The following is a 19263-nucleotide window of genomic DNA, read 5'->3' as shown; positions in this document are numbered from 1 at the left end:
TGCAGTCAGACAGTCCTGAGTTCCGGGCGGCCTGCAAGCTGTGGGACCTTTACCAGCGGACCAAGAATGAATTTGTTCAGCCGGGGGAGGATGACGAGGATGATGAAGATGGCTACGATGCACAAGACAACCCTGGCGGATCTACGGAGGATGAGGTGACGTCACCGTCGCCATCAATTAGCAGGGCCTGCGAGTCGCACACACTCCTGCAAGTCTTGATGTAAGGCCAGGGTGTCCAAAGTGCGGCTCGGGGCTGTTTGCAGCCCCCGGCTCTTTTATTATTGGCCCGCTGCACATTGGGAAAATGGAATATAAAAAGGAAAAATATGTCATTTACATCAAGGTTCTTATACGATCTCATTCAGGGTTATGAAATCACGACCCACTTTTATTTCATTTATTATTTTGTACATTTTTATCATTTTTAGTTTATTTATTTGTGGCGTTCTTTTACACTTTTTTTATTTGAATGTTATTTTTTTAATTTTTAAAGTTAAATTTTTGTACTTGTCATTTTAATTTTGTATTTGTTATAATTGTTTACATTTTCATTAGTTATTATTATTATTTTTTTATATATTTCTAGTATTTTTCTTGACACTTTTTTATTTTATTTTAACATTTACACTTTTGTTGAGGTCAGTTTAATTTTTTGATTATTTATTATTTATTTAATTTTTTTTGCAGTTTTAAGTCATTTTGATTTATTTTTAGGGATTTTTAACTTTAATTTCTTTTACATTGTTATTTAAGTCAATTTTATTATTTTTTTATTTGTCGTGTTCTTTTACACTTTTTTATTTGAATGTTAGTTTTTTAATTTTTAATTAAAGTTTAATTTTTATACTTGTCATTTTAATTTTGTATTTGTTATAATTGTTTACATTTTCATTAGTTATTATTTTATATATTTCTAGTATTTTTCTTGACACTTACTTTTTTATTTTATTTTAATATTTACATTTTTGTTGAGATCAGTTTATTTTTTATTATTTATTGAAAGATTTTTTTTCAGTTTTAAGTCATTTTTATTTATTATTAGGGATTTTTAACTTTTTTTTTTTTTTACATTGTTATTTAAGTCAATTTTATTATTTTTTTTATTTGTCGTGTTCTTTTACACTTTTTTACTTGAATGTTAATTTTTAAATTTTTAATTAAAGTTTAATTTTTATACTTGTCATTTTAATTTTGTATTTGTTATAATTGTTTACATTTTCATTAGTTATTATTATTTTATATATTTCTAGTATTTTTCTTGACACTTACCTTTTTATTTTATTTTAATATTTACATTTTTGTTGAGATCAGTTTATTTTTTATTATTTATTGAAAGATTTTTTTTCAGTTTTAAGTCATTTTTATTTATTTTTTAGGGATTTTTAACTTAAATTTTTTTACATTGTTATTTAAGTCAATTTTATTTTATTTTTTTATTTGTCGTGTTCTTTTACACTTTTACTGCAGTCATTTTTATTTTAATATTTACACAGTTGATTTCGATTCATTTTTAAAAGCATTTTAATTCTTATTTATTTGATTATGAAGTCATAATAAGTCATTTTCATTCATTTTATTTCATGATATTATGGGAATAAAGTCAATATATGACGAGATGAACATTTACATAATTATTCAAGAAGTAAGTTAAAACAAAAAAAGGCAAAAATGGGACAAGAGTATACTAATAAATTTTTTCACCTACTGCGTATTGCAAATATTTTCCCATGAATATATATAATTTCTTATACAAAATATTATTATTCTATTTTTATAATTCCAGTACTCCCTTGGATGAATGTGTGACTTCTTTCATACTAACAGAGCACGCCGCCCTGCTTGAGGGACGTCCTGGAGCAGCTCCTTGACGCCGTGGTGACGTATGCCGAGCCCTCGGGCCGCCTGGTCAGCGAGCTCTTCCAGAGGCTGCCCTCGAAGGCGGTACAAACGATACAAACGATTCACCTTGTTATGGAAGACGGAATGAATGACCTTGGTGTCATATTTAGGATGCACTTTCCCTCTTTTCTTCTAGCAATATCCGGATTATTATGCAATCATCAAGGAACCCATCGATCTCAAACTCATTGCCCAAAAGATTCAGGTATTTCACTACCGGCCTTCCTTTTGCTGGCCTCTATATATTGATATATAGTGTTCTTCCTGATTTGCCTAATATTTCAACTTTATTCTCACAAAATTGCAATTTTTTCTTGTAATATTATGACTTTATTCTGGTAATATTTCAATTTTTTGTTATTATTTTTTCATAATATTAAGACATTATTCCTTACCTAATATTTTAACTTTATTCTTGTAGAATTGAGACTTATATATCATATTATAATATATTATATAATATTTAATAATATATAATATTTTGACTTGATTCTCCTAATATTTCACCTTTATTCTCATAAAATTGCAACATTTTTCTTGTAATATTACGACTTTATTCTGGTAATATTTCAATTTTTTGTTATTATTTTTTCATAATATTAAGACATTATTCCTTACCTAATATTTTAACTTTATTGTTGTAGAATTGAGACTTATATATAATATTATAATATAATATATAATATTTAATAATATATAATATTTAATAATATATAATATTCTGATTTGATTCTCCTAATATTTCACCTTTATTCTCATAAAATTGCAACCTTTTTTTTGTAATATTATGACTTTATTCTGGTAATATTTAAATTTTTTTGTTATTATTTTTTCATAATATTAAGACATTATTCCTTACCTAATATTTTAACTTTATTCTTGTAGAATTGAGACTTATATATAATATTATAATATAATATATAATATTTAATAATATTAATATTTAATAATATATAATATTTAATAATATATAATATTTTGACTTGATTCTCCTAATATTTCACCTTTATTCTAATAAAATTGCAACCTTTTCCTTGTAATATTATGACTTTATTCTGGTAATATTTCAATTTTTTGTTATTATTTTTTCATAATATTAAGACATTATTCCTTACCTAATATTTTAACTTTATTCTTGTAGAATTGAGACTTATATATCATATTATAATATAATATATAATATTTTATAAGTATTAATATTTAATAATATATAATATTTAATAATATATAATATTTTGACTTGATTCTCCTAATATTTCATTTGTATTCTAATAAAATTGCAACCTTTTTCTTGTAATATTATGACTTTATTCTGGTAATATTTCAATTCTTTTGTTATTATTTTTTCATAATATTAAGACATTATTCCTTACCTAATATTTTAACTTTATTTTTGTAGAATTGAGACTTATATATCATATTATAATATAATATTTAATAATTATTAATATTTAATAATATTTAATAATATATAATATTTTGACTTGATTCTCCTAATATTTCACCTTTATTCTAATAAAATTGCAACCTTTTTCTTGTAATATTATGACTTTATTCTGGTAATATTTCAATTTTTTGTTATTATTTTTTCATAATATTAAGACATTATTCCTTACCTAATATTTTAACTTTATTCTTGTAGAATTGAGACTTATATATAATATTATAATATATAATATTTAATAATATTTATTAATATATAATATTTTGACTTGATTCTCCTAATATTTCACCTTTATTCTCATAAAATTGCAACATTTTTCTTCTAATATGACTATATTGTTCTAATATTTCCACTTCATTCTTGTAAAATTGCACCTCTTTTCTCATAATATTCTGCCTTTATTGTCTTAAAGGGGACCTATGATGCTTTTCCCACGTTTCTGACCTATAAATGTAGTTATAATGTTGGATTCTGGTGTTAAACAATGTAAAAGTTTCAGATAATGAGGTTTGCGCATTTGGAAGGGAACCCAGGAAGAAGGTTGGGATGCCTCAAAACGCTCTGTTTCAAAAGGCGTGGTAAAACTGTTCTTTTGTGATGTCACAAAGGGGCGGACTTCCTTATATGAAAACTCTCTGCCCTCCCCGAAGCGCTACTCCGCTGTTTACTTGCTAGCAATGCCTCGAAAGGGATAGCTACATTTGTTAACGAGGCAAACATCAAGCACAAGCGGTTGGAGTTCCTGATTCCCTACTTGCCAAGAGTGTGCCTGGAGGTGGGCCGCGGGTGGAACACATGGAAAAAATTTTGCGGAAACCACAAAATCCAAAGAAATACAGCTGAATAGGTGCAGATTCCAGAAGAACTAGAAAGCTTTGTGTGCTGGGTATGGTGTGTAGCTGCTCTATGGGAGATACAATACAAACTCAATACAAAGGACCAAAAAATTAGCATAATAGGTCCCCCTTAATATTTCAACTTTATTCTGATAAAACTGCTACTTTTTTCTCGTAACATTTTGACTTTATTCTCCCAGTATTTCTAGACAGGAAGGAAGTTCTGATAATGCTTAAAATGACCAAAATAGGGCAAAATACTTTAAGTATTACATGTTATGATATAAAATCTTGTTGAAGATTTTTGCAGGTGTTAATAGCGGACTTTGTAGGCAGAATAGGTGTGTCCCATGACGTGCATGAGCTGCCTCTTTTTACCTGTTTTTATATCTTTAGAATGCACAGTAAAGAGAAAGTGATAGCAAAATCCCCCAAACGCCTTGGTTAAAGATGAATCCATGTGTTTGGTTTCAGTTGGGCCACTACAGGAGCGTTACCGCCATGGCTAAAGACGTAGAGTTACTGGTGAAAAATGCCAAAACGTACAACGAGCCTGGATCGCAGGTGTTTAAGGTGAGTGTATCTGAGAGTGGACTTTGATTTTCTGACGTATTTACGCACAAGAACGTTTGTGTTCCAGGATGCAAACACCATAAAAAGGGTTTTTGCACAAAAGAAGACAGACCTCGAGCACGGTGAACCCATCAAGTCCAGCATTCGCATCAGGTAGTACACGGACAACAAGGAGATGCTTTGGCTAGTATTGGAAAGTCATCATTTTCTTCTTCTTCTTCTTCTTCTTCCAGGAATCGAAGGTGTGCTCAGGGCGAGCGCCTCTCCGCCATCAGCATGGCTCTTCAGTATGAAAGCGACGAGGATGGAATACTATCTGGTACCTTGTGACAAAACAGACACACTTTATTCCGATGCGAGTAACACGGCTCCTCTCTCCCTGTGTCGCTCAGGGTCTGTTCACTACGACGAGAACGAGTCCGAGGCGGAGAGCTTGAACTCCAACATGGACATGAGTAACCCCATCTTCCAGCTCTATGAAGCCGTGCGAGGTGCCAGGAACAGCCAGGGCCTCCTGATCGCCGAGCCTTTCCTGGAGCTGCCCCCCAGGAGGGACTGCCCCGACTACTACAATCAGATCCCTCAGCCCATGTGCCTTCATCAGATCAAGTAGGAAAACATGTGACCACCAACATTGGAGACGCTCATATTAGCCCTAGACTCTATTTGTTAGAATGTGAACTTAATATTGGAAACATATGCTAACAAGTTATATACTGTATACACACCGACCCATGTACATATGCTTACAAGGCATACATATATATATATACACTGACCATGTACATATGCTAACAAGGTATAACACACAACCCATGTGGATATGCTAACAAGTTATATATACACACCAACCCATGTCAATATGCTAACAAGTTAAATATACACACCGACCCATGTACATATGCTAACAAGGTATACATATATATACACTGACCCATGTACATATGCTAACAAGGTATATATACACACAACCCATGTCGATATGCTAACAAGTTATATATACACACCAACCCATGTCGATATGCTAACAAGCTATATAAACACCAACCCATGTGGATATGCTAACAAATTATATATACACACCAACCCATGTACATATGCTAACAAGTTATATATACACACAACCCATGTGGATATGCTAACAAGTTAGATATAAACACCAACCCATGTGGATATGCTAACAAGTTATATATACACACCGACCCATGTCGATATGCTAACAAGTTGTGTATATATACACACCAACCCATGTCGATATGCTAACAAGTTGTGTATATATACACACCAACCCATGTCGATATGCTAAAAAGTTGTATATACACACCGACCCATGTACATATGCTAACAAGTTATATATACACACAACCCATGTCGATATGCTAACAAGTTATATATACACACCAACCCATGTACATATGCTAACAAGTTATATATACACACAACCCATGTCGATATGCTAACAAGTTATATATACACACCAACCCATGTACATATGCTAACAAGTTATATATACACACAACCCATGTCGATATGCTAACAAGTTATATATACACACCAACCCATGTACATATGCTAATAAGTTATATATACACACAACCCATGTCGATATGCTAACAAGTTATATATACACACCAACCCATGTGGATATGCTAACATAATAATATATAATAATATATATAATATATAATAATATTTAGCCATAGAACACAGTATTCTGTGTGCCTTGAAAGATCAGTCAAAATCCTGTAAATCCTGCTGTGGACCGTCACCATTAGAAGATCCATCCTTTTCAGTCTTACATGGGGGTCAGGACGGTGCCTCCATGTTGGCCAACAGCCCCCTATTTTGGCGTGGCGTCACACACGGACCGCAGTACAATGTCTCTGAGAGCCCCTTACTTCCCCCGCAGGAACAAGATGAAGAACAACGAGTACGAGAGCGTGGAGCACATGGACTCGGATCTGGCGCTGGTGTTGGAGAACGCCAAACGTTCTAATGTTCCTCACTCGTCCGTCTACAAGCGAGCCCTGAAACTGCAGCACATCCAGCAGGTGGGTTTTCCACTTGATGTTCCCATGTTGGCTTTAGTTGGATGATGTATCTTGTATGGATTAGATGAAGCGGAAGGAGCTTTTCCAGCGAGACGATGACGACGGGGACAGCATGCTCTCCTCCGCCACCTCGGACACCAGCAGCACCAAGAGAAAAAGGTACACAATCTCACTTTTTTTATGGCTTCCAAAGTGTATGACGACTCTTTGTTATTCAGTCACAAGAAGAATACGAAGAAAAATCGAATGAAAGCCCTGGTGGCTGCCGTGACCGAAGCGCGGGAGTCGGTCACCGGCAGGCGACTGTGCGACCTCTTCATGGTCAAGCCCTCCAAGAAGGACTACCCCGATTACTACAAGGTCATCCTGGAGCCCATGGACTTGAGGACCATCGAGCACAACATCCGCTCTGACAAGTACCAGACGGAGGACGCCTTGGTGGAGGACATGAAGCTGATGTTCCGCAACGCTCGACACTACAATGAGGAGGGCTCGCAGGTTAGCGCTTGTCACGTTCAACTTCCTTGGCTTTAGCGGAGAATTTAGAGCTAAAATGTTTCGATGTGGCAGGTCTTCAATGATGCTGACGTGCTTGAGAAAATAATGAAGGACAGACGCAGGGACCTGGGACCAGTGACGGATGAGGACGACACGGTGTCCTCCAAGATGAAAATAAGTAGGTGGCTTCACCAGATATTAGGACTTTATTCTCATAATATTTCAACTATACTTTGGTCAAATTGGGACTTTTTTTTATTCATAATAATAGAACTTTATTCTGTTAAAATTGCAATTTTTTTTCTAATATTATGACTTTCATTCTCCAAATATTTTCATTTTATTTTTGCAAATTTGTGAATTTTTTCTCCTAACATTATAACGTTATTCTCGTAAAAATTGCAACTTTTTTTTCTCATAATATTATGAATTAATTTTTTTAATATTTTAGCTTTTTTGGTTGTTTTTTTGGCAATGTTTTTCTCATAATATTAGGACTTTATTATCCTAATGTTTAAAATTGTGACCTTCTTGTAATAGTATGCCTGAATCTTCAAGTAAGTTTTTGTTTTTTGTGTGTTTGTCATTTTTAAATTTATTGGTTTATTTTATTTATTTATTTTTTTACTTTTGTTTCAGTCAAATTAAATTTTGTATTATTATTTATTGTATTATTATGTATTTTATTTAGGTCATAAGCATTTTTTTTACTTTTAAGACATTTTTATTTATTATTTTTTTACACTTATTTAAGACACTTTATTTTTTATCTTTGTATTTTTTATTTAATTTAATTTTTTTATTTTATTACACTTATTGAATCATTTTACATTTTTATCATTTATTAAAAAATCTTATTCTTATTAGTCATTATAGTTGTGTTTTTTTTGCACTTTTATGTAAGACATTTATATTTTAGAAAAATATTATTTACTCTTGTTAAAGTGGGGGGGGTATTTCCACTTTTATTGAAGTTGTTATTTATATTTGGTTTGTTTTTGGACATTTTTATTGTTATATTATTTACACTTTTGTTTCAGTCATTTAAGAGTTTTTTTTCACTTTTTTTTACACTTATTTAAGACACTTATTTTTATTTGTTTGCACTTTTATTTATTTTGATTAATTTTATTACAATTTTGTCATTAAATGTTTTTGTTTATTGTAATGCTTATGTAAATAATAATAATAATAGTTTTTTATTTTAAGTCATTATCGTTTTGCGAGTTTATCGAAGACATTTTTATTTTTGTTTAAGTCAATTTAGTCTTTTTTAAAATCCACTTTTAAGTTATTTTTATTTTTTTTACAGCTTTATTGAAATCATTGTTATTTTTATATTATTTGCACTTTTGTTTAAACCGTTGTAGTTGTTTTTTTGCGCTTTTATTTAAGACATTTGTATTTTTATTTCAATATTATTTATTTGTTTTAGTTCATTTTAACTAATTCAACAATATTAGTTAATTTTTTTTACTCTTTTATTTAAGTCTTCGTGAAGCTATTATTTACACTTTTGTTTCAGTCATTTTATTTTATTTTTTATTTTATTTTTTTACTTTTGTTGAAGTCATTTCTATTTTTATTATCTTTCTTACACTTTTTTTTATTTCTGCATTTATTTAATTATTTAAATAATTTATTTTTTTTTGTCTCCTGATGGTATAAATGACATGTATGTGTAAAATACATTTTCACGGAACTTCAGGCATCCTGTCAATGAAACGAGGAAGAAGCGCATGCATACAAATAATGCATAAAGCGACCACCAAATAAAGTCAGATATGAATTATATATTCTATATTTTCATGGAATCTGTGACTTAGCCAGCACGGATCCGCTATCCACCGCTTTAGATGCACTGATTGAATATTTTGGGAATATTTGCCGTCTGTGTGATTACAGGGAAGACAAACATCAGTCTGAAGAAGTCTAAATATCTGACACCCTTGCAGCAGAAGCTGAACGAGCTGTACGAGTCCGTCAAGAACTACACAGACAAACGCGGCCGCCGCCTCAGCACCATCTTCCTGCGGCTTCCGTCCCGCGCCGAGCTGCCGGATTACTACATCGCCATCAAGAAGCCCGTGGACATGGAGAAGATCAAGAGCCACATGTTGGCTAATAAGTACCAGGATGTGGACGCGCTGGTGGAGGACCTGGTGCTCATGTTCAACAACGCCTGCACCTACAACGAGCCCGAGTCTCTCATCTACCGGGACGCTCTCATGCTGCACCGGGTGCTGTTGGAGACCAGGCACGCCCTGGAAGGGGGCGAGGACGCCTACGTGCCGGACGTGCCCCGCCTCATCCAGGAGCTTCTCCGCAGCCTCTTTGTCTCCGTGCTCGGTCACCAGGACGATGAGGGACGTTGCTACAGCGATTCTCTTGCCGAGATTCCCGCCGCCGACGGCGCCGACCCCGAGAAGACCGCGCTCACCTTTGAGGTCATTCGTAGGAATGTGGACAGAGGATGCTACATGAGGCTGGATGTCTTTCAGGACCACATGTTTGAAGTTCTGGAGCAAGCCAGACATCTAAACAGGTGAGAAACCGCACTGCACCGTGCACATAGCTACAACGTTCTCTTCCGCCGTTCTCGACGATTGCAGGACGGACTCTGAGATCTTTGAAGATGCGGTCGAGCTGCAGCAGTTCTTCATCAGGATCCGGGACGAGCTGTGCAAGAACGGAGAGATTTTGATGTCGCCTGCTCTGAGCTACACCTCCAAACATCTGCACAACGACGTGGAGAAGGAGAAGAAAGAAAAGCTCCCCAAAGAGGTCGAGGAGGACAAAATCAAGAGGGAGGAGGAGAAGATGGGTATTTGCATTTTTATTTATGACAGTGTATCTTCTGAGGGGACAGTATCTACAATCCAAACTCGAGATACACAACATCTTTTAAACCATAACCTGCTTCTCAAGACCGATATGGTACCAATAATCAATAATTTTTTTGATCTACTTTTTACATTTAGATATAAGTGTAGTTTGTGCACACCTGGAGGTAAAAAGGACTGGAACAAATTAGGATTAGACCAAGTGTACCTGCTGCTTTGTTCACCAGTACTATCAGGAGAACCAGAGTATAGAGGGGACGGAACCGTCTGCCGTGGCCCAGCAGTGTGCACTATATTGGGACACATGCTCTGAGCAGCTGGTGTGACGCCACGGAGGTCTCTCCCAAAACTTTTGCACTTTTCAAACTCTTACGGCTATGGCTAATTTATGGCTAAATTCTAATCTTGTCACATATTGTCAGGTTCAAACTCCTGTGAAACTTAAAAAAACTTAAATAAGAAGAGACGGGCAATAACACTCAAAGCGAGGAGTGTGAAACATACCCACTGACATGCAGCTCCACTCTGAGTATGCAGTTCACACGCCTCTCTTTTTAGTCTCTTTCGGGGGTCCCTACTACATGGTCGTGCAACTCTAAAGGGGGGGGGGCAGTTGCACAAGTTTGTCTATGTGTGTGTGTATATATGTGAGAGTAATTACTTTTATTGTTTTATGAGTTCTTAACTTGACACATTCCTGCAGGATTAATATGAACATCTGCAGGGTTGCTGTTGGTGCATCCAGGCACCTCCAGGACCCGGGGGTCGCTGGGGGTCTCTGATCAGGGTCACGGGAACATTTCTTCTTTAGCACATTCCAACACTCTTTCTATTGTCTAAGCAAATGGATATAAGGGTGATAATTAACATTATATTCATTCTATCTACATTTTATTCTAACACATATCCTTACTTCAGAACTACAGTAAACCTCGGATATATCGGATTCAATTGTTCCCACTGGTTTTGTCCGATATAAGCGAAATCCGTTATATGCGTATACCGGAAAATGTCCGTTTTACGCATATATGGGATTTATATCCGGTATATGCGTAAATGGGATTTTATCCGTTATAAAAAGGCACTTCCTTGACTATGTTTCCAATGTACCTGGACGCGCAGGCAACGCTGCAAACGCTGCAAATGACGTCGTATAGCGGCCTGTCACGATTCGGATTCGAATCGGAGCGCCACGATGCGGCCATCCGATATATGCCAGGGAAATTTCATGGAAATGCATTGGAACGGGACTGGAGATTTTGTCCGAAATAGGCGAAATCCGTTATAAAAAATCCGATATATGCAATGAATTTTTATTGGAAATGCATTACAGAAAAATCGGTTCTTTTTTATCCGTCCGTCGTGAGCGAATTTCCGATATATCCGAGGTTTACTGTACTACAAATTGTTTAAATGTGGTGCCGCTCATGAAACTTTGACGAAATGGTAGCTCTTTCTTCGGTAGGATCACAAGCTAAAATAACACCTGATTCATCACACAGCAACTTAACACTCAAAGTATACCTGAGAAATATGCACCAATATGAGTTTAAAATAAAAAAAATGCATTAAAGTTAAAGCTTTCTACGTCCCTTTTGAGTGTTAAGTTGCTGTGTGATGAGTTCACCACTGTATCGCTACTCAAGATAAGGCTGTACACTGTCCTACTTTTCAATGGTACGGCCCCTTTAGAAGATGGACCGCAACAAAAAGGTTGCGCTGACTTTTGCGAGCTGTGAATGTGCAGAAGCGGAGAGCAGGGAGGAATCCGTCGGAGGATCGTGGCAGTCGAGCTCGCAGCGCACGTACAGCCAAGACTGCAGCTTCGAGGACAGCATGTACTGCGTCGGAGACTACGTCTACGTGGAGCCCGCCGAGCCCACGCTCCAGCCTCACATCATCTACATCGAACGCCTGTGGCAAGACACCACCGGTCAGTCGCTCGTTTCGTGCAAGAACTTCATGCTTAAAAATCAGACTGTTGATTTCAGGTGACAAGTGGCTCTACGGTTGCTGGTTCTACCGCCCCAATGAGACCTTTCACGTGGCTACGCGCAAGTTCCTGGAGAAGGAAGTGTTTAAGAGCGACTATTATAACAAAGCCCCCCTCAGCAAGATTTTAGGCAAATGTGTGGTCATGTTTGTGAAGGTAAACGTCCCATATCTCACCTCCGATGGACCTCGCATGCACTGACGGTGTCCGTTCTATCTGCCGCCGGGTTTTTAGGAATACTTCAAACTGTCCCCTGAAGGCTTCAAGGCGGAGGATGTCTACGTCTGTGAGTCTCGCTACTCCGCCAAGTCCAAGTCCTTCAAAAAGATCAAGCTGTGGACCATGCCCTTGAACTCGGTTCGCTTTGTGCCAAGAGAAGTGCCTCTGCCTGTCGTTCGCGTGGCGTCCATGTTTGCCCTGAAACAAGAAGAGAAAGCTACGGAAATTACAGATGAAACCAAAGTGACAGAATGTAGCATCATCGATAAGGTAAAGCTTTGTTTTTTTCCAACAGTGCACATTATTCTTTTTTAGATTTATGTATTTTATTCTTTACAAAACACGGTGACAGGGCATCCACTTTTTAGTCCCTGAAGGCAGGGTGACAACATTTGAAACAGAAGAAGAGAAGAAAGAAGAAATAAAAACTCTTTTTAATTTAATTTACCTTTCATTTAGCTTTAATTTTGTTTGCATTTAATTAATTTAATTGATTTAATTTCTGCTTGAATGTTGAATTCTTTGTGCTAAAGCTCGCAGTTTTTAATAATAATCAACATGTAATGTTATGAGAAAAAATAATTTTATTCATTCATTCATTTTCTACCGCTTTTTCCTCATGAGGGTTGCGGGGGTGCTGGAGCCTATCCCAGCTGTCTTCGGGCGTAAGGGCCCTAGACTGGTCGCCAGCCAATCACAGGGCACATATAGACAAACAACCATTCACACTCACATTCATACCTATGGACAATTTGGAGTGGCTAATTAACCTAGCATGTTTTTTTGGAATGTGGGAGGAAACCGGAGTACCCGGAGAAAACCCACGCATACTCCACACAGAGATGCCCGAGGGTGGGATTGAACCCTGGTCTCCTAGCTGTGAGGTCTGCGCGCTAACCACTAGACCGCCGTGCCGCCCCTGGTTGGATGTTAAATGTAATACTTTTGTAGTTCGAGCACTGAAAGCCATGTACACATGAAATAACTCGCCTCAAATTACCACTTCCACATGGAATGGGAGAAATATTTTTCACTCCGTGTTATGGCTGACTTCATATAAATGTGATGCAAGGCAACATTAAGGTTTACTGGCACCTAGTGACCGGAATACTACATCTCTCTTGTATTTCAACGATTTTACTACACAGAGATGCCCGAGGGTGGGATTGAACCCTGGTCTCCTAGCTGTGAGGTCTGCACGCCAACCCCTAGACCACCGTGCCGCCCTAATGTAATTTTAATAGAGTTTAAATATTAAGTAATTCAATTCCAGCCATTTTTCATAAGCCGTTCCTCTCGTTACTGGCCATTTTTGATGATTTTGAATAATTTTTCAACACACACAGGATGGTACACACCAAGACAGATAAGTATCTACCTTTTTCTGTTCTTCAGTAATTGTCAGTAGAACGTTCCTAAAAATACCAATTCTCAACAAAACAAAAAAGGCTTTTTGTGAAGAGATCGATTTAAGCACACAAACTTTGCCATATATGTATATTTAGCCAAAATGTCTAAACAATCACAACATAATTAACACACAGAAAGGTTGTTTAATATGAAAATAACTATTTATTTACAAATATATATCAAATATACAAATATATACAAATACAGTAAACCTCGGATATATCGGACTCGGATATATCGGAAATTCGCTCACAACGGACAGATAAAAAAGAACCGATTTTTCTGTAATGCATTTCCAATAAAAATTCATTGCATATATCGGATTTTTTATAACGGATTTCGCCTATTTCGGACAAAATCTCCAGTCCCGTTCCAATGCATTTCCATGAAATTTCCCTGGCATATATCGGATGGCCGCATCGTGGCGCTCCGATTCGAATCCGAATCGTGACAGGCCGCTATACGACGTCATTTGCAGCGTTTGCAGCGTTGCCTGCGCGTCCAGGTACATTGGAAACATAGTCAAGGAAGTGCCTTTTTATAACGGATAAAATCCCATTTACGCATATACCGGATATAAATCCCATATATGCGTAAAACGGACATTTTCCGGTATACGCATATAACGCATTTCGCTTATATCGGACAAAACCAGTGGGAACAATTGAATCCGATATATCCGAGGTTTACTGTATATTAAAATTTCCCTTCAATGCTTAACATCCTTCATGTAATATGGCCTGATGCCTTTTTGTTTCCTGGTTGCTGCAGACGATGTACAGTTTTTCAATGGGAGAGATGCAGGCCTTCAAACTTCACCAAACATGCTCTCTTCTATTGTGGAGTTGCATCATCACCTCTTTGTGCCTCTCAAAATAAAGTTGTCATTTTTGGAAAAATTAGTTTGGGGTAATATTATTGGAATAAAGTCATAATATTACAAAAAGAACATTTAGGAAGATTATTTAGATAGAAAGTTTTCAGGATGTGGCCCTTGCTAGAAAACGTTTGGACACCCCTGATTTATGGAAGATCATAAGAACTTGTTTGACGGCAGCAACGTCCCCAAAACAGTTGGTAGTCCTTTATAAACACGTGATCATGGAGGCATGTACCACTGCTAAACCAGCCCACCATTTTATTACACATTTATGTTAAGCATTGAGCCACGTGTCAAAAATAAGAAAAAAATACTTTTTTTATGAGAGTATAAATTTAATTCCCCCCCAACCGATGGTCCCACAATGTACATTTTGTGCCCGCAGGAGAGGGAAGATGTGCCACTGGAGATGACCAATGGGGAAGCAGGATGCCAATACTACGAGCAGCTCTGCTACAACAACCTGTGGCTGAAAGTGGGAGACTTCGTCTACATCGGCTCTCACGGACTCGTGCGCCACCGAGTGGGCAGGTGGAGTAAACGTATTAATGCGGAACAGCATCAAAACGTCGTTCCATTTCCAACACGAAACTCTCTCGTCCAGGATTGAGAAGATGTGGATGCGAGACGATGCCGGATACTTTTTCGGTCCGATCTTCATCCACCCAGAGGAGACGGAGCATGAGCCCACCAAAATGTTCTACAAGAAGGAGGTTTTCCTCAGCAACCTTGAGGAGGCGTGTCCCATGACCTGCATCATAGGTAGAGTGAGTTGGATGATTGACAGGAAAAAAGGCTGAAGATTGACATAATAACAGACAAAGCTTTTAACACAAGGAAACAAGCCAGTACTCCATCTAGTGCTGCTTCTGGTTCCGGATAATTCACATTCATGTTCACAAAAACTGTGAAATGAAGATTAATATATATATATAAAATATTTGTCTCTTGCTGGGAATCACCAACTACAATAACTTCTGCCTGAGTTTGCTTTGTAAACAGTGTCGCAGAGCTTGGGGGAAAGCATAAGTCTTATCAGGCTTACGGCCACGCCCATATAAGGTACTCCGCCACCTCTGTGACATCACAAAGAAACAGTTTTACCACGCCTTTTGAAACCGAGCGTTTTGAACTTCATCCCGAACTTCTTTCAGAGCTCACGTCCAAATGCGTAAACCTCATTATCTGATACAACATTCTAACTACAGTAAACCTCGGATATATCGGATTCAATTGTTCCCACTGGTTTTGTCCGATATAAGTGATATAAGCGATATAAAAAACATTCTGTCCCTTGGGGGCATGACAGAAAATGAGAAGCAGTAGTATACCCCCACCGCAATGTAATAATAATTTCTTTTTAATATCTTTTTTTTTAAAGTAGGCTTCACTACACGTCATAAAATAAAGCCTGGCGCTCTGCCAGCTATCTATCAAAAAGCTGAAAAATGTGTCGCTAAAGTTAGCACTTTAGCTCACATAGCTATGCTAGTATTGTTGACATTTGTGTCCTCCTGTCCCGCAATAATAATATTGTTTTTTTTTTATGTAGGCTTCACTACACCGCATAAAATAAAGCCTGGCGCTCTGCCAGCTATCTATCAAAAAGCTGAAAAATGTGTCGCTTAAGTTAGCACTTTAGCTCACATAGCTATGCTAGTATTGTTGACATTTGTGTCCTGTTGTGTCGGGGGCTTAACGCGGTGTACCTGCTTTCGGTGACGTCTGATAGTGAGTCCTGTCGCGCTCCTGCTGCTCCGCCACCTTAGCTGCTCGCTCTGCAATGCGTCAAGGAAAACACGTGTATTAGGGTCACGTTATTAGGATGTCATCCACACGGCAACAAGTTTGCTATTATTATTTTGTAAATATGCAATTAGCAATGCAAAGCAGTGGTATATAGTACAGTAAACCTCGGATATATCGGATTCAATTGTTCCCACTGGTTTTGTCCGATATAAGCGAAATCCGTTATATGCGTATACCGGAAAATGTCCGTTTTACGCATATATGGGATTTATATCCGGTATATGCGTAAATGGGATTTTATCCGTTATAAAAAGGCACTTCCTTGACTATGTTTCCAATGTACCTGGACGCGCAGGCAACGCTGCAAACGCTGCAAATGACGTCGTATAGCGGCCTGTCACCATTCGGATTCGAATCGGAGCGCCACGATGCGGCCATCCGATATATGCCAGGGAAATTTCATGGAAATGCATTGGAACGGGACTGGAGATTTTGTCCGAAATAGGCGAAATCCGTTATAAAAAATCCGATATATGCAATGAATTTTTATTGGAAATGCATTACAGAAAAATTGGTTCTTTTTTATCTGTCCGTTGTGAGTGAATTTCCGATATATCCCAGTCCGATATATCCGAGGTTTACTGTACATTTATAGGTCAGAAAAGTGGAAAAAAGCATAATTCGTCCCCTCTGAAACTGTTTCCTTTGTTTTCTATTTCAATGTGGATCTATTTTTGGACATCTTTGCTTATTTTTTATTTTTACTTTTGAAAGTTCACTCTATTTATACTTTGGACCAGGGGTCTCAAACTCAATTTACTTGGTGGCCACTGGAGCTAGGTTCCAGGCGAGGCTGGGCCACATCAGGTTTTCCAAAAAAAACGCATTTATTAAAAACAGAAAAATGAATAAACTTTGCTTTGGTTCCGATTTTCTACAATAAAAGCTCTGATAAAACATTCCACTGTTCTCAAATATCTTACTTTTTATTTTTCTACACAAAATAAGATGAAAAATAAACAAATCAAGAATAAAGAAAATCAATCAATCAGTAATAAATAAATATAATAATAATAATAAAAAGTTAAGAAAGCACATATAGTTGGTGGGTAGACAAATGATTTTTTTCATATTAAAATGAACAAAGCATTATTAGAGCCCTGTAGACATGACAAAACACGACTATAGTCACATTTATACTCTTTTTATTTACAACATATTGCGCAACTGCAGGGTCTTGAGACACATGCTAACTCGCAAACTAGAGAGCTAGCGACCTAAACGGTAGCCTTCAAGTTATTTCCTTTCAACTTAAATAGCCAAAAACTTACCACTTCCACACGGATAGGGAGGATAACTATTAACAGTTATTTAACCTTTAACATGAACATTAATCAAACGTAATCATTTTTTCTGGGTACATGATACCATACAGCATCCATATCAAACTAACATTAAACTTTCATATCAAGGCAGGGGGCCTCAAACTAGTGTCCTGCGGGCCACATTTCTAACTTCTGCCTGAAGCCGAGTGGATCAAAGCCACACACCCAAGCAGGAAACTTTGTGAAAACCCAAAATAATCGTATCATTCTCAGAACTTGATTTGTGTTCCTGGTGGTCTGCTTCACGCACGTTTCTTGTCTCACAGGGAAGTGTGTGGTGTCGTCCTTCAAAGACTACCTGTCTTGTCGGCCGACTGAAGTACCTGAAGAGAATGTTCTGCTATGTGAGAGTCGCTACATCGAAAGCGAGAAGCAAATGAAGCGATTTAAAGGCCTCAAGCGCTTTTCATCCTCGGGAAAAGTGGTGGAGGATGAAATCTACTATTTTAGGTAAGAGTGCAGTTCTTTTGGACATTTATTTATTATTAGGGCTCTCAATTAATCAATTAAAGTCGTCCATTATAACAAGTAGGGGTGTCACAAGATCTCGCAAGATTAATAACGTGAGCAGATTTCAGTTCAGAACAAAAAAAAAATGTCTTGTTGGCACTCGGCCTGGGAAGATAATAAATATATTTCTCACTTCCGCCTTTGTCACATTGACATTTTGGTAAAAAAAAAAAAAAAATTCATGAAACAATAACTATACTGAAGAAAAACAACAAAGAAATGCATGTAGCAAAAAAGAATGTGATGTGTTACTCTCATGAAATGATGTAGCAGGCCAGAATGAAACACAGGAGTCGTTCAGAAGCTGAAGCTGGACTGAAATGCTGTGGAAATATGCTACAATGTAGAATGATTAATAACGTGAGCAGATTTCAGTTCAGAACAAAAAAAAATGTCTTGTTGGCACTCGGCCTGGGAAGATAATAAATATATTTCCCACTTCCGCCTTTGTCACATTGACATTTTGGTAAAAAAAAAATATTTTTCATGAAACAATAACTATACTGAATGAAAACAACGAAGAAATGCATGTAGCAAAAAATAATTTGATGTGTTACTCTCATGAAATGATGTAGCAGGACAGAATGAAACACAGGAGTCGTTCAGAAGCTGAAGCTGGACTGAAATGCTGTGGAAATATGCTACAATGTAGAATGATTAATAACGTGAGCAGATTTCAGTTCAGAACAAAAAAAAATGTCTTGTTGGCACTCGGCCTGGGAAGATAATAAATATATTTCTCACTTCCGCCTTTGTCACATTGACATTTTGGTTAAAAAAAAATATTTTTCATGAAACAATAACTATACTGAAGAAAAACAACAAAGAAATGCATGTAGCAAAAAAGAATGTGATGTGTTACTCTCATGAAATGATGTAGCAGGCCAGAATGAAACACAGGAGTCGTTCAGAAGCTGAAGCTGGACTGAAATGCTGTGGAAATATGCTACAATGTAGAGCTCGTTTGAGCTCA

At 36.8% G+C, this 19263-nt stretch overlaps 1 protein-coding gene across 6 annotated transcripts in view; it reads left to right on the top strand.

The window, feature by feature from the left end:
* pbrm1 (polybromo 1) overlaps positions 1-19263 on the top strand; it is a 37340-nt gene that overhangs the window by 9889 nt on the left and 8188 nt on the right. For 4 of the 6 annotated variants that reach the window (XM_058054257.1, XM_058054256.1, XM_058054258.1 and 1 more), the window contains 19 exons: positions 6-155; positions 1825-1941; positions 2036-2104; positions 4654-4752; positions 4820-4905; positions 4986-5071; positions 5145-5361; positions 6662-6803; positions 6868-6962; positions 7022-7301; positions 7374-7479; positions 9207-9846; positions 9914-10125; positions 11892-12077; positions 12136-12293; positions 12372-12626; positions 15032-15177; positions 15251-15408; positions 18047-18230. In XM_058054257.1, coding sequence (XP_057910240.1) covers positions 6-155; positions 1825-1941; positions 2036-2104; positions 4654-4752; positions 4820-4905; positions 4986-5071; positions 5145-5361; positions 6662-6803; positions 6868-6962; positions 7022-7301; positions 7374-7479; positions 9207-9846; positions 9914-10125; positions 11892-12077; positions 12136-12293; positions 12372-12626; positions 15032-15177; positions 15251-15408; positions 18047-18230 — 3386 coding nt within the window. Of the gene's footprint in view, positions 1-5; positions 156-1824; positions 1942-2035; positions 2105-4653; positions 4753-4819; positions 4906-4985; positions 5072-5144; positions 5362-6661; positions 6804-6867; positions 6963-7021; positions 7302-7373; positions 7480-9206; positions 9847-9913; positions 10126-11891; positions 12078-12135; positions 12294-12371; positions 12627-15031; positions 15178-15250; positions 15409-18046; positions 18231-19263 lie in introns of those variants that run through there. The other 2 variants (XM_058054260.1, XM_058054259.1) reach the window with 2 other exon arrangements.

This window comes from Doryrhamphus excisus, chromosome 18 (assembly GCF_030265055.1).
Source record: "Doryrhamphus excisus isolate RoL2022-K1 chromosome 18, RoL_Dexc_1.0, whole genome shotgun sequence".
NCBI classification, from domain to species: Eukaryota; Metazoa; Chordata; class Actinopteri; order Syngnathiformes; family Syngnathidae; genus Doryrhamphus; species Doryrhamphus excisus.
This window is presented reverse-complemented; position numbering and strand designations above follow the sequence as displayed.